At 41.0% G+C, this 16,445-nt stretch overlaps 2 protein-coding genes across 3 annotated transcripts in view; both read left to right on the top strand.

The window, feature by feature from the left end:
• SPAG16 (sperm associated antigen 16) overlaps positions 1–1,884 on the top strand; it is a 395,434-nt gene extending 393,550 nt beyond the window's left edge. The window contains exon 16 of the mRNA XM_053364500.1: positions 1,597–1,884. Coding sequence (XP_053220475.1) covers positions 1,597–1,772 — 176 coding nt within the window. The 3' untranslated portion in view covers positions 1,773–1,884. The remainder of the gene's footprint in view (positions 1–1,596) is intronic.
• Positions 1,885–3,101: 1,217 nt separating this feature from the next.
• The window catches only part of VWC2L (von Willebrand factor C domain containing 2 like), a 115,902-nt gene continuing 102,558 nt past the window's right edge, over positions 3,102–16,445 (top strand). For both annotated transcript variants that reach the window (XM_053364599.1, XM_053364608.1), the window contains exons 1-2: positions 3,102–3,255; positions 5,731–6,200. In XM_053364599.1, coding sequence (XP_053220574.1) covers positions 5,808–6,200 — 393 coding nt within the window. In that variant the 5' untranslated portion in view covers positions 3,102–3,255; positions 5,731–5,807. The remainder of the gene's footprint in view (positions 3,256–5,730; positions 6,201–16,445) is intronic.

The following is a 16,445-nucleotide window of genomic DNA, read 5'->3' as shown; positions in this document are numbered from 1 at the left end:
AACATTTATTATCTGTGCATGTGTACCTATCCTCAGAATGGCAAGTTACTATTGGCTTCTGGGACTATTTATGAATTAAGGAGAAGGGATAACGGCAGCAGCAGCAGCAGCAGCAATAACAACAGCAACAATACTTTTATTATGGGAGGGCACTCCAAAGGGAGGGCATTCCACCACCAAGAAGGCCCTCTGCCTTGTTCCCCGTAACTTCACTTCACACAGTGAGGTGTTTTTGACTAAGAGCTTTTGACTAAAATACAAGATGGGTGACACCTGGCTTGAGAGCACTACATGTGAAAAGGATGTAGGAGTCTTGGTTGACCACAAACTTGACATGAGCCAACAGTGTGATGCGGCAGCTAAAAAAGCCAATGCAATTCTGGGCTGCATCAATAGGAGTATAGCATCTAGATCAAGGGAAGTAATAGTGCCACTGTATTCTGCTCTGGTCAGACCTCAACTGGAGTACTGTGTCCAGTTCTGGGCACCACAGTTCAAGAAGGACACTGACAAACTGGAATGTGTCCAGAGGAGGGCAACCAAAATGGTCAAAGGCCTGGAAACAATGCCTTATGAGGAACGGCTAAGGGAGCTGGGCATGTTTAGCCTGGAGAAGAGGAGGTTAAGGGGTGATATGATAGCCATGTTCAAATATATAAAAGGATGTCACATAGAGGAGGGAGAAAGGTTGTTTTCTGCTGCTCCAGAGAAGCGGACACGGAGCAATGGATCCAAACTACAAGAAAGAAGATTCCACCTAAACATTAGGAAGAACTTCCTGACAGTAAGAGCTGTTTGACAGTGGAATTTGCTGCCAAGGAGTGTGGTGGAGTCTCCTTCTTTGGAGGTCTTTAAGCAGAGGCTTGACAACCATATGTCAGGAGTGCTCTGATGGTGTTTCCTGCTTAGCAGGGGGTTGGACTCAATGGCCCTTGTGGTCTCTTCCAACTCTATGATTCTATGATTCTATGACTCCATTGCAAGGAGGGGTATTGCAGGAAATGGACCTCTTTGTGTACATACTGGGCATCCTCTGCTTCCAAGGGTTTGCTGGATAAGTAGCTGTCTTCAGTTTGGGGGGCAGTTTTTGACTTCAATGCACAGCAAACGTTCATGCTCTCATTGCTAAACATTTATGGCCGCTTACAATCTAAATTTTATTTATACATATACCTATGGTAAAAATATTATGCAAAAAACTTATGGTTTATTTTAAAAAATCATTTTATTGATTTGCATATTTAATTTACAGATTTATTTTGTGTTTTAATTCATAATTTTGCTTCCTTATTACAGAATATGAATGACTGGACTAAAGGCATTTCAGCCTTATATTAAACAATGGTCCCCACAGTTTTGTTTACTTGAATGGCAGTGTGAAATCCTCAGGTTTATTTAATCACTCGCAGATCTAATCTCTTTTAAACATTGATTTTATGTACTTTGTGGTAAAAGTGCTTTCTTATCTGAGTCTCAGTTATGTGCAGAAAATGGATAAATTGAACGTGAGAGTCTACAGCCTCAGGCATGGAGCTGCCAAAGTTGCTTCTTTACTCTTGTCTTCTGGACCTCTGATCTCCTTGCTCTATGTTATAGGTCGTATTGTAGCTCTCGCAAGCAACGATGGAACTGTTAAGACCTTAGAACTCAAATCGGGTCATCTGTCCAGCTTGTTGGGCCATGAAGATGAAGTTCAGAGCATCGTTTTTGATCACAAGGCAGAACATCTGGTCTCGGGTGGCTCTGATGGTACCGTTCGCATTTGGAACTGAGACGCTTGCCCACTATTTTACTAAATCTCACAGTAATTCTTCTGCACCCTCCTAGCAGTGCCGGTGGCTTAAACTGTATTTCCATTATCTGAAATAAAGCAAAGTTTTCATATGTTAGTTTAATTTTATATATATATATATGTACACACACTATCTTTTTGCAATCATGCCTGTTTATTTGGCAATAAAGAATGCATGAAAGGGAGATATCATTTGGCATTTTCCTCGAGAAATAGCTTTACAATGACGCCTAATGACAGAGGAGATGAATTGCAGGGGAAATTATCCCCACCACCACCACCAAGGTACTACAGCACAAGGCAGAAGAGAAAATATACTTTTCTGGCAGTGGTGCTATATTTAACTTGTTCTAACCTCTAAATTCAACTACACTTTAGCGTTCAATACAGATCTACACACAGACACACACACACACACACACACACACACACACACACTGTATTTTTTAAAGTAGTAATTCTGACTGACAGCAAAACAAGAATGTGCAAGTTTCAGACCAATGCCTTGACAGATACCCTTTCCTCATCATTCAGTAACTGCAGAGAGCCTCAATCTACCGACTGCCACTTCCTGGAACGTAGCCCTGCAGTCTCGTCTGATTCTGCCGTTTTGAAATCGGCAGGCTTTCTGTTTTGTTTCTTTGGAAGGGAGTTGCCAAATGCAAAAGTATATTTATGGGTAATTTAGAAAATACCTTCCGTCTAGGGAAAGCTTCCCAGAGTGAACGTGGACCCACTGAGTAGAAGCGTAGGATTTGTTTTCTTCGCCCAGAGGAGCGGCACGTTCCGCCGCCTGCATGATGCAAAATGCGAATCGCCGGCTGCTGTCCGTGGTGCTGAAGGATCCCAGACTCGGCTCGACAGACTGTGCTCCGAAGGTGCTGCTGTTCAGTGCTGAATCTTGCCAAAAGTTGCTGCCGTGCTTGAAACCCACACGTCCCCTATCATTTGTTTTGGGGAGAGCCTCTGGAAAGCCACACTGACACGATGGTGCTGCTGACTGCATTTCGGTCTGGATTGGCTCTAAGCTCCAGCATGCTGTTGCTGTTGCTGTTTCTGGAACTGGAAGCGTAGCACATTCTCCACCCTTGCCTGCTTTTTTGCAGATATACAGAGCGGCGTGATCTGGTGGGGGTATTTTTTGCTGGGGGGTGGAACTGAAGATCGCAACCAAGGATATAAGGAGATAAAAGAGCAATCTAGCAACAATGACCATAATTTTGGAGTGTAGCTTTATAGCAAGCAGCCTCACCTCTGGACCCCCTCATGGTTGTTGATTTGAATTCTGAACACAGGGTTAAAGCTTCAGTCTCTTGGTGTATCTGCCGGGTTTCCTGTGTGAAATGGGAGGCATTGGGGAACGGGATTTTCCATGATTCTTTCTTGGAAGTGTAATTAAGAGGACTTGCTGAAATTTTAATCTATGGTGGCCTGTAACCCTTTCCAGCTTTCACTTGGAATAGGTACGTATACATTTTACAATGAAATAAAATGTAGACTTCTCAATAATTTAAAATCCCTTAAAATCAGAAATAATAAAAGAGAATAAATTTGTACTGTGATAGCTTTCCAGAGCTTATTTTTATGTTGAATTTTTAAACAACAGAATATGATTTTCATTCTATTCCATCCCTCCTCTCTCTAATGAAGGCTAATGAAGTTCTAACAAAATACCCACAATGGCCAAGTGCTGTAGGAAAGTATTGTTAACAATGTTAATCCTTTGTGAAATTTGTTTTCTTTTTATTCATAATGCTTGATTTTATTCAATAGGTTGTTCTCTGTTGTCCCCACTATAAATCAGTTTTTTTGCAATTTGCTTGTTTTCTAAAGTTTCCACAGCTTTAAGCATGGGCTCACTGGAGCCTACCTGTAGCATGTAAGTGTCTCTCTGATTGAATCCGAAAGGCAGGCTAAACAGTTCTGCAACACAAATAAAACAGAGCCAAATGCTCTTGCCACTGCTGTAGGATGTACTCTTGTGGTAAAAGCATATCTTGAACTTCAAGTAATGAAACATTCTGAGCAGACATGTGAAACACCCAATCCCCTTCTTTGCTTTCTCTCAGCACTGAATAAACTGCTTTGTCAACAGGATCATCTAGTTTGTTCTGCAAGATGCAAGGCTTGCTTTTTCCCTGAGTCATTCTTGCTTGGCAGCATTTTATTTTTAAAAGAACCTGGAGTATATAGATGCATATACAGATGTGCATATAAATGATACACATTCATTGTGTACATGTCGATATAAAAATTACATATCCTATCATTATTAGCATGTCTATATCAGTTAGATATAGACCACTGTTAAGTTGGTCCCAGACAGCAAGAGATTCAAAAGAGGTAAGATTATTGTTTTGATTTTAACTCTATGCCACACATCCAATTAATTGAAATAACTCTTGCCATAGAAGATTTTTATTATAAATTTAGAATTTATAGAATTTCTGTTTTCTCTCCAATTTCATAAAAACCCTCCTTCCCACCTTTTTCTTCCCACCTTTTTCTTCTCTTGCTCTTGGGCAAGAAGAGTGTTACAGGAGTAAGTCTGTCAGAGTGAGCACAGCCAATAGTAAAGCAGCAAAACAGAAGTAGAGTGTGAGGGAAAGGCAGGACTCCCCTTCGTTTTGAAACCAGGCAATCTGTGTACATGCCTTCTGTTATGAATTCTGTGGATTATCTGTGCGTATATGGTGGTGTATGAGATACTAAGTTGACATGGCCTATTGAAATAATTAAGTGTGCCTAATAGGTTTCTCCTTGTACATGCTCCTTGTATATTTTGATATGATATTAGATGCCCTAAAACTAGGGGGGATTATATTAGATGCCCTAAGATAAGGCAAGGGGAAATGTAAAATAAGAAAAATAATCAGTATGAACACAGCCACTCAGGATCCACCAGGACTCATACATATGAGTGCTACAGTGATGTTGAGCCCCTGTAAGGCACACTGGAGGCTACTGGCTAAGAAAAAGAAGCCATATGAATCAGTTCATATAGAAAAGACATATAGAAATACACATTTTGATTTCTGTCAGATAAGTACCACAACCAAACGTTTTTCATTATACTCAGTAGTAGAATTGGTACACCATTTTCTTCTCATTCGAAGTCTAAATGTAATTACATTTCAGAATCATTCTCTCTTTAACCTCTTGCTTCCCATAAAAACACCTGGCATATTTACATCTTTGTTTTAATTAACCAATTGAGGTGGGTTGAAAGCAGTGCTGGGTTGTGATCCCAGTAGAAACGATTATGGTCTCTAGACTGAATTCCATTAAAGTCTCATTCACCTGTAATTCATCCTCATAACAATTAAAAAAAAAATCTCTGCACCAGTGAGTAAACAAATGTGCATGCCACCTAGATGTAAACAACAAATTCCTTGTATTTATGCAAACACCATGGGAAATATTCAACATGTGACTCATGTGTTTGTCACACAGAAGTCTGACTAACGTCAAGAAGTATCAATTCTTATATTGCTTGGCTAATAGGCATATTGTCCAATCCATTTTGGATTAGCATTCCCTTTTAGTTTTCTAGTTAGAATGATGGATGCGTTATCTGGAGACAAGTTGAAGGCATTGAGATTTAGCAATACACTGCTTTATACAATTTCATTCTGTTGTGTGAACGTTGTTTAATTTTACCAGGAGAATGTTTATATTGAGGTACACATTGTGCGTGCTATCCAGATGAAGTTAGATGAACAACCAATTCCGGGCATTAGACAGAGCCAATATAGCTTGAGGATTATCCAAATTATGTACACGTATTTCCAGTTGATTATGCTAGTATTACATACATGACCTAATGATTTGACCCCATTGTTCTTAAAAAGACAGGATTTCTAATCAGTTAATGTTTGTCAGCTGCTATATAGCTATACATGTTTCAAATTGTACCTATTTAAAATATTTGTTTTCAGCCCACCACTCTGGCCTCTCCATGGAAGCATCTGTGTATATCTGATATTAGGACCATATACAGAAGTTGAGGAGGGGGATGGCTCTTCATATTCATGAAGCCTGCATATTTCTGTTGCTAATTCCTAGTTTGGTCACTCCAGCTGCCTTCAACCATGAAGACTACCCTGCTGATGAAGGTGATCAAATCTCAAATAATGATAATAATCTGATATTTGATGACTATCGAGGGAAAGGTTGTGTGGATGACAGTGGTTTTGTATACAAACTGGGAGAGCGGTTTTTTCCAGGGCATTCCAACTGTCCATGTGTCTGTACTGAGGATGGACCTGTTTGTGACCAACCAGAATGCCCCAAAATCCACCCAAAGTGTACTAAAGTAGAACACAATGGATGCTGTCCGGAATGCAAAGAAGTGAGGAACTTTTGTGAATACCATGGGAAAAGCTACAAAATATTGGAGGAATTTAAGGTAAGACCAATACATATTAATTCATTGATTCCTTATTTCATTGTGTATGTACATCTAGATATAGAAATACATATAGTACTTTAAAAATCATGCATTAATTTGATGTCTAATTGATATTGAGAAAAGATGTGGCATGCTAGTCAATAAATATCCAATTTCTGTGTTATCATTGTCAGGTGGGTGGGAATAGGAGGTGCATTAGAGATAATTAGAACTAGCATGTTCCCTTCAGTGTCAGATTTTAACTTGTTTTGGTTCCAAAATATGAGACTCCTTAGAGATATGTACAAGTCCATCTATCTCCTTTGGAAAACGTGTTGTAGCTTTCATGCTGCAAAGGAGTATAACCAGCAATTAAGCACTTTGACTGACCTGTATCTAGTATTAATGAAGAACACCAGAAAAGAAACAATCAATTTTGCAGGTTAACCTAGAATGATTGTACCAGTGGAGAAGTGTCAGTGGAAGTGGAACTGACCTCAGATGACTTCCCTACACCTCCCTTCTCCTGGCAGCCCTCTCTCCTGAGGGTTGGAGGATTCTTATAAATGAGGTGGGCTATGTTGCTGTGGGGAAAGGATGGATGGGCAAAAAATCAGACAGGCACCTTCCTGCTCATGGAAGGTGTTTTCACCCAACTTTCAGTGTCTCCCCCTTCCACCCCAGCCCCTCACATCACAACACACCTCATTCAAGAGGGTCCCCAAGTGCTCAAGTGGAGCTTTTTGAGGTGCTGAAAAGTCACTCTAGGGCTAGGCCATCCTCATTTCCACTTGTGTTTCTCTGGATCAAGGCCACAGTATTTCCATTTTTCATCAAGGATGGGTAAACATATGAGAAGATCCACAATAAGATGGTGGACTGAAGAACTCCAAGCCTATGGAAACAAACAAAACTGATAAGAGGTGATTCATATTCTATAATTATGCAAGAAAGGCTGACCCCATTGCCATTCCACATGTTTACAGAGCAATCCAAAGGCGCAGGTGAAGGACAACCGAAAGTTGAAGAACGATATTTCCCAATGCACTAATGGCATTTTGTTCTCCCTCCTAATTTTTTGTTAAGGTCCCCCCCCCCAAGGAAACATTGGTAAGGAGTACTCCAGCTCCAGGACTGGCATAGTTTGCTCCCACCCCACTTTGTGAGTTTGTTGAGAGAACAGGAAGGCAACACCCTCTCCAGAATGCCTTCTTTTCACTATCTTTGATATTAGAGCTCTGACATTGAAGCAGGACTGATAGTTGATCTTCCCACAGCTTCCAACATGAGATCTCTGAGAATAGAGAAAATGAGATCTAATGGATCCAGCGGCCTCTAAAATGCCTTCTCAGGGATCATAGGGTTATATTCTAAATGGCTTGAAGTATGGTATATATTTCTAGTGCAGGAATTAGTTTTGACTGCTATGAATGCCTAGGTTACTTTCTGTGACTGAAATCACCCTACCTTTTCTGACAGTCTGAAGATCTAGTTCTCTTCAACTGGAGCACTCTTGAGTAGTTAGGCTCCAATTATCATGAAGCAAATCTTTTCATACATGTAACCTTAGGCATGAAACAGCCTCAGTAAGTCTGGAAATGAGTACCTACGAAGTGGAAAAATGAATTGCCCTGTTCAGAGTAGATCAATGGTCCAACTAGCTCAAGGGATTTTTCCTCAACCCCATCCACAGTTTTTCTGAACCTCAGATGGAGGTTCTTCAGCCTTTTCAACTGGCATTATTAGTGCAAAGATGATAAAACCCATATAAAGCCCAGAAAAAGCAATAATCATAGGGCCTCACCTTTCTTACTGTCTTACTATCTTTCTAAAGATGGGGTTGTATATCCAACGCAGCTGTCCACTAATGGATCAGAAAGGGAAGCATTTACTTCCAATTCCGCCTTCCACAGTCTCCCCTGAAAATCTGCTCTGGGTGGTTGGGGCCCACCAGAACAGAGTGTGTGTTGAGGTAGGGTGAGGGACTGCAGGAAGGAGGACAAACTTGTAAAAATTGCCACCCCTCCTCTTCTGTTAACAGATGCCCCTGCTGGAGCAAAAGAGCAACGTGTACCACTCAGATTTATTGACTGCGTTTCATTAGTTTTTTTTCTAAAACTTGTTATTACAGATGTGAGATCTCTTCATAGTAAGATCTGTTCACACCACATATAGTTGCCTCCCACACTGTGTATACATTCACATGGACCATTAAAAAACCCCTTGAACATGGTGACTGCAAGTAGGACTTAAGGTCAACTAACAACAATTGGTTAGAAGAATGAAATTTCAGTTGGAGTATTCTCCCATTAGAATAAGTAGGATTTAAAGGCACTCAACTTTGCTAGACTGAAGCTTCTGTTTCTCCATGTGAATTGCATACTATGGAATGGTCAGGACTGCTCACATGTCTGGAGGGATGCTATATGTGTATCCACTTTTGGGATATTGCTAGGTTCACCAGTAGGCCCACTCTCTGATAATTGATTATGTGAGCTATATGTTAGCTAGGCTTAGGTGCTAAGGCACTCCAGGAAATAGAATGGCCGGGTGGAGCTTATCCCATCTTATCCATAGAATACTTCAGTCAAAGTAATTGACATCAGTTAAATTGTTAGCAACATTGCTGGAAAAGCTTGAATGTCCAAATTCACATGTGTTATTAGCAGCATAATAGTCCCATGAAAGCACAGCTGCATGAAGATTGCCCCGCATGGCATGTCATGTCAAATTATTCTCTACATTGCTCCAGAAATTGTCACCATCCCATCAAAACCCCTCTGTTGTGCAGTTTGGGATAGCATGGTGCTGATTGCCACATCTGTGTAGGAAGTCACCACACATGTGGCACAGCTTACCTATGATTGCATTTTTGAAAGACTATCAGGTGTCAGGGTGATGGTAGGGTGTCAGGAACTGGCAGGACACGGAAGGAGGACTGGAGTCTTACTCAGGAGAGCAGACCAGTGATTTGTGGGGAACTGTACCAGCCATGAGGCAAGAGTCAGAATGGCCAAGAGATTGAACTGCAACTCATGAACTCCCTGCTTTAAATCCTGTGTCAGTCAGCCAGCAACTGAAAAGGTGCCCTTTGACAAGCCTCTCGCTTTTAGCCCTCTGCAAGATGAGGATTATAACAACATTGACCTACCACAGTGCAGGTGAAGGTGCCACAGTAATAGTTGCAACTTATCATTAAACAGTCACAAAGAAACCATTCTGGAAATGTATAAAAACTAGTCAAAAATAAATGAAGGCTTTTATTATTCACCCTATTCCTAAATTATTTGTATCTTACTGCAATGTTAAGACAGTGTGAGCTAAACTCATTTCTTGTTCTAGTTTGTTGTCTTTAGTGGGGACTAGTGTTCTTCATCTGGGTGAGGTGAATAGTGCTGACAACTGGTGGAATTACTTAGCCACTAAAATATGTTTCACATATAAAACATAATTTGAAGGGAAAGGGAGACGTGATTAACAGCACTCTGTTAAATTTCAAATAATTCTTTCTAGCATGACCTACTATTTGTCCTTACATTTTGTAGTCCTCAACTATACAATTCAATTATTTTATGATTCTCCCAACGCAGAACAAGATTCTGCAGTGTTGAATGCCAGCTCTTTTGCTCCTGTCTGTGGACCACAGAGCTGGACAAAACTGAAGAGTTATTTTGGCCCAGTTCAGTCTGAATGAAGATAGAGATGGCTTGCCCATTGCTACTAATGTATAAAGAGCTCATTTACTTTATAAATTATTCCAGCTAGGAAGAGCTGCTGGGTATACAGGTAACCCTAATCTATATTAAAGAAAAATATCAAGGTGATTTTGGAGAATCCTGCTTGTGTAAAGGGCATCCAAAGAATTTTTTTGGATGGTGGCCATATTTATACATCTAATGAAACATTTCACATCGACACCAAATTGCAGCTAAAGTGAAGTTTTGAGGCAAATTTTGAGGTTCCTCATAGAATCATAGAATTGTAGAGTCTTCTAGTCGAAACCCCTGCAATGCAGGGATCTCAACTGAAGTATATTGAAAGGCTAATTGAAATGGAGTGTTGTTGTTTTTCACATATCCCTGCTCCCTTCAACTAGTTCTCATGTCTCAGCGGCCTTAATTGTTAATGTGATATACGCTCAAACCCAAGTTCTTGTGACCTCAACCTATGTGAAAACCTATGAGTTCAGTGCAGGTTTCCTGTTTTTGAAATGCTTCCCCATGGAGACCCACCTGATGCCTACATTACATAAATGTAGGCGCCGGGTGAAAACTTTCCTCTTCAACCGGGTTGGGCTGATTAACATTCTATGGCTTTTAAAATGTGTTTGTAGGAGGGGGGTTATTGGTTTGTTTTTCTTTTACTATTATGTATTTTGTGTTCTCATTTTGTATTTTTATGTTGTGAGCCACCCTGTGATCTTCAGATGAACAGAAATATACAAATTTAATAAAAAAGTAATAATAATTATAATAATGACGATGATGATAATACAGCCGTACCTTGGAAGTTGAACAGAATCCATTCCGGAAGTCCGTTCAACTTCTAAAATGTTCAGAAATGAAAGTGCGGCCTCTGATTGGCTGCAGGAAGCCCCTGCAGCCAATCAGAAGCTGCGGAAGCCACACCGGACATTTGGCTTCCACAAATCTTTCAGAAATCGGAACAATCACTTCCAAGGCGTTCGACAACCAAGCTATGACTGTAATAATAATGTCATGAACTGAATTCAAATTAAGCAGAGGCAGAACAACAACAACAACAAAAACCACCCCTCTTTTGTTACCTGATCCAAAGCTACTGCCTTCTAAGCTCTCATTTTTAATTCCATTCAGTCTCAAGTGTATGAAGTTTGCATTGGAAGATAATGAACGAATAGCTTCATCCAGTTTCATGGGAGAGTTTGTGGCAGCATTTTTTATTTTTATTTTTTTATGCTTTATCCAGTTCAGTGGAGGATTTCAGCTAATTTATTATATTGGATTTGTTTTGTATGATTCATCTTCAAGATGATGAAAAACTTGCCCTGAACTCAGCTTTTGTTTTGAAACAAGAGGCCTGTCAGGGAACTGACATCGGAGCCAGGAGTGGAGGCAAGGCTCCCAAGCGATGCTGGAGAAGGGCCCAGCAGGGAGAGAGGGGACTCATCAGCTGGGGAAGGAAATCAGCGTGACACCAGGGAGAAAGGGGGGCAGATGGGGGAATCGGCGAGGGGGCTCCAGGACTCCTCGCCGGAGACCAGCGGGGAGAGCACGGGTCCTCCGCTGCCCACACCCACCCTGCGCAGAAGACTTCCGCGCAGGGAGAGTAGGCGGAGACTTGGCGTCAAAGAACTTTTATGCTGGAAGAGGTTCAAGAAACGCCCACTGACGGATTCTGCTAGCGACTGAAACAGCCACGAAGTGAAGGGCTGTCCAGCCAGGAAAAGGTTTAAGCAGGCAACCTCGCCAAGAGCGGCGGCAACTTATGCACGAGCAACCCCATATAACCATTACAAGGCCCGTTTCAGTTATGCATTTCTTCCCTGCTCAATGGGGTTTTGCTTTCTTCCCTGGAAAACCAGCATGAAGTTCTAAGTTTCCAAGGGAGAAAATATCTACATTGGTGGGTGATAAAGATGGGGAAAGGACCATGGTGTTAAAAAGCTTGTGAGTTATAGACTAAATTAGAAAGGGAAACCCCAGTTCTAAATATTAGACAGAAAGGGGGGCATATAAGGGAAGTGGTTTCTGTCAACATGTGCAGATTGAACCAGCTAGTCACGGAACCCAGTCCATGAGCTCAGCTGACAAAGTGACTTGGCCCTGGCTGCTTATCAAGGTGAGTTAAACAGACGTGTGAGTTTGGCAACAGGGTGAAGAGGCCAAGGCAGCCCATTCTGCCCAAAGTAATCCCCAACTCTTAGTTAGGTAACAGAAACAATGAAACAAACAACAGCAACCAGGCAAGTAGAAAGCCAGCAGGGGCATGAGAGCTTTCCAGTGTTTTGCACCCATTGCCATATATATAATTATCTCTCCATGCAGTAGAAGTCATGGGTATGTCAGAGGTGCAATGAGCTCCTGGCTCTCTGGGAGCAAGCTTGTTCCCTTGAGACCAAGGCGGCAGAGCTGGAAAGTGCAAAAGAGGCAGAGAGGGAGTGGAGGAGGTCTTCGGGAATGTGGTAGCTGGGTGCCACTCCCATGATGGCAGCTGCCCTCCTATCAGGGAGAATGAAGGTCTCAAGGAAAGAGAACATCACCTTGAGGAAGAGAGAGGCATTCGTTTAGAAGGGACCAATTCTTTGGGAGACAATAATGTATTCTCTCATGCCGAGGATACCTGTCCAGTGGGTGGAGTGATTGTGGTATTGGGTGATTCAATCATTAGGAATATAGGTAGTCGGGTATGTGGTGGACATAACAGACAGCAGCATGAATTGCCTTCCTAGTACAAAGGATGTGGATCATGATCTCAAAAGCCTGGTAGATAGTGCCGGAGTCTAAGGAGTTGTAAAGGAAGATAAAGAGATTGTGGAGAAGCTACAATCTCACACCTGTCTTCACAATGAAGGATATAGGGCAGATCCCAGTTCAAGAGGAGAGTCTGAAGGACTAGGACAGATAGTAGTGATGAGAGATGATGTTCTAGGCCTAATAGACAAAATAAAAACTGACAAATTGCTAGGTCTGGGTGACATCCACCTGAGAGTTCTCAAAGAACTGTAATGTGAAATTGCTGGTTTTCTAACAAAAATATGTAACTTGTCACTAGCTTCAGCCTCCATATTGGGGACTGGAAAGTAGCCAAAACAATGCAGTTTTTAAAAGGGGGATACAGGAAATTTTAGGCCAGTTAGCTTAATTCTGTCCCTGGAAAACTGGTGGAAAGTATGTTAAAGGTAAATAACCAAACACATAGAAGAACAAGGCTTACTGAAGCAGAGCCAGCACAGCTTCTGCAAGGGTTTAAACTCTTTGAGAGTTTAAACAAGCATATGGATAGAGGGGATGCAGCTGAAATAGTGTATTTGGACTTTCAAAAAGCTTTTGACAAAGTACCTCACCAAAGACTCCTGAGTATGCTTAGCAGTTAATGAGAAAGAGGAGAGGTCCTGTTATGGGTGAGGTCTTGGTTAAGTTTCAGGAAGCAAAGAGTAGGAATAAATGAACAGTTCTCCAAATGGAGAGAAGTAGAAAGTGGAGTCACTCAAGGATTGGTATTGGGACTTGTGCTTTTCAGCTTGTTCATAAATGATGTAGAGTTAGGAGTGAGCAGTGAGGTGAGCAAGTTTGCTAATGACACCAAATTGTTCAGCGTTGTTAAAACAAAAAGAGATTGCAAAGAGCTCCAAAAGAACTTCTCCAAACTCAGTGAATGGATGGTAAAATGGCAAATGCAATTCAACGAAAACAAGTGTAAAGTGATGCACGTTGGAGCAAAAAACCTGAATTTCACGTATATGCTTATGGGGTCTGCACTGGAGACCAGGAATGACCTTGAGGTCACAGTAGATAGCTCAGTGAAGATGTTGACCAAGTGTACAGCAGCTGTGACATAGGGACACTGCATGATAGGAATTATTAGGAAAGAGATTGAAAATAAAACTACCAATATCATAATGCAATTATACAAATCTATGGTGTGACTGCATTTGGAATACTGCGTACAGTTCTGCTTGCTTCACCTCAAAATGATCAAAGGGATGGAGTGGCGCCCCTATGCAGAAAGGTTGCAGCACTGGGAATTCCTAGTTTAGAGAAAAGGCAAGTAAAAGGCAACATGATAAAAGTTCATAAAATATTGGAAGACTTAGGACAGATAAAATAAAGTACTTCACGCAGTGTGTAGTCAAATTATAAAACTCACTCTCCAATGAGACAGCAATGGCCACCAGCTTGGATTGCTTTAAATGAGGCTTGGACAAATTCATGGAGAAGAAGGCTTTCAACGGCTACCAGCTATGATGACTATGCTCTGTGTCCACATTTGGAGGCAGCAATGCTTCCTGTGGTTGCTGGAAACCACAGGAGGGGCTCTTGTGCTCATGCTCTGTTTCCTGGTTTCCCACAGGCATCTGGTTGGCCACTGTGAGGACAGGATGCTGCACTAGGTGGGCCACTGGCCTGATCCAGCAGACTGTTCTTATGTGCTTATGTTCTTATGCCTCAGGGTGGCAAACTTTATGGTTGGCGTGAACCACCATCCACATGGGAAAACCTAGTCTTAGCACATTGCAAGACGACCCAAATGTGATGTTGCAATGATATGATTAAACAGAACCTGGTGAACAACAGTCACTTGAGAAACCAGTTCTACACCTAGATACAGCTCACGCTGAGTGCAATTTAAGGAGTTAGCCATGCTCTGATTGTGCAATTTAAAATACTCCATGTTGTGTAGAATCTTAGTTATGAAGAAACCCAGTTTTATCCAAATTTACCTTATTTTTTTCAATACTTTTCTCTGCTGCTTGTTTATTCTATGCAAACCAGCATCGCTCAGACTCTTTCCATGTTCAAACTTATTGGAGCCAGGCATTCCTATTGTAACCTCTATCTAACCTCATACACATACTTCTATTTCCACTACCCCATCACTGGAAGCATCATGTCCTCACCTTACCAATAGTCTATAAGCAACACATTCATATTAATCATATTAATCATTCTTGCTGTAAAGACAGCCAAAGAAGAACCCAACAAAATAAATGTCTCCTGTCCAATGCTATAAGAGATATACTCTACTTATGATTTTAAAATGGCAAGAAAGCATATTAGATTGGCTCTCAGTTCTGTAGAAACCTGCAACAAAATCCCATTGGACCTTAGTGATGACAAGCCAAGCATCACCACAGTTTTAAAATAGGGGGTCTGTGTATGCAGAGCCATTGTTGCCAGATACGTATAAAAAAGTCTCTGGCTAGTTTTGACTATTGCGTATGGTCTTATAATCCAATTTATAGCTGTCTTAATAACCTTGTCAAGCACTGATGATCTATTAATTGTAGGAACATTTGTTTTGGGAATACTAGACATCTGCTCCTTTGTTAATTCTCCTTAAACAGGTTTCAATCAATGCAATTATATTAAAGAAGGTTTGCATTATATATGTATTGCTTTCCACTTGTGCATTATTGCATTTCAGCGGCGCCTAAATTATCTAAGGCCAGTGTTCTCTTCCCTCCCTCCCCCCTTCTGATGCAGATTGAAAGCACATACTACATGGTGCCTTACTTGCAAATATCATATCCATTCTGTCTTCAAGACTGAAATGTTGTTTTTAAGGTCTGCAGTAAGCCAGAATCTATCATTTCAGGTGGGAAGGAAGCATAAGGGGCAGGGGCAAAAGCACATCCCTTCCACAATGCACAACTATCATATGAAATCCAGTCTACACAGTGCTCCCTAAATGACTTCAAAGTTACATGTTGAAAAATATCAGTCTGCAAACTGGATAAGAGGAGAATGTTTTGCTTCTTCTATAACTCAGCATATCTCCACAGCAAATGGTATTCACAACACAGAACAACAATTCAATTTACATCCTTCTGTATCCTAATTTCTCTACAGCAAACAGGGTAGTCTTATAAGTAACAAGGTATCTGAATCAGATATCAGAAAACATATCTTTTGGACGTATGTGAGCTATATCAGTTCTCTATTTTCCTCAAACTGATATCTACATAATTGGCTAATTTAAGTTGCTAGAGGTGCTTTATTTTCTAACAATAGTTTTTTTTAAAAAAAACCAACAACCTTGCAACTAGAAATCTTTAAGCATATTGGCAATTCTTTGATCTCTCTCCAAACACACCCTTCCTTCCCCAGTTTGCTTACTGAGTGGCAGAAATGCTCAAATCATTTCTGTGCTGAGCTCTAGAAGGCATTCAGCTCAAAGTAAGTTAATAAAGGCTTAAGCAAACATTAGGAAAACCTCTTGGCTCTCGGTCGACTGACCAGTGGTGCGCGTCACAAGGAATGTTAAGCTGTTCTCAAGTTACAAAAATGATGACTAATAAAGTCACCCAAGGGTGGGGGCATGGTGAACCCCCCTGCAACCAGGATCAATGATGCCTTTTCATTATGTGTTCTATAATTTCATGTACTGCTTGAAAATCTTTGCAGACAAAAGCATTTTCAATAATGTGCCGTATCCTTTAATAAGAGAAACGATGAACAATGCCAGATAGAACTCAGCTGCTGAAACCAGACAAGAGAAACAGAACATCAGTCAAATGGAAAAGTATGATTTATTATCTCCCTCCTGGCAAAATTACAGTGA

Source organism: Podarcis raffonei, chromosome 1 (genome assembly GCF_027172205.1).
Source record: "Podarcis raffonei isolate rPodRaf1 chromosome 1, rPodRaf1.pri, whole genome shotgun sequence".
NCBI lineage: Eukaryota > Metazoa > Chordata > Lepidosauria > Squamata > Lacertidae > Podarcis > Podarcis raffonei.
This window is presented reverse-complemented; position numbering and strand designations above follow the sequence as displayed.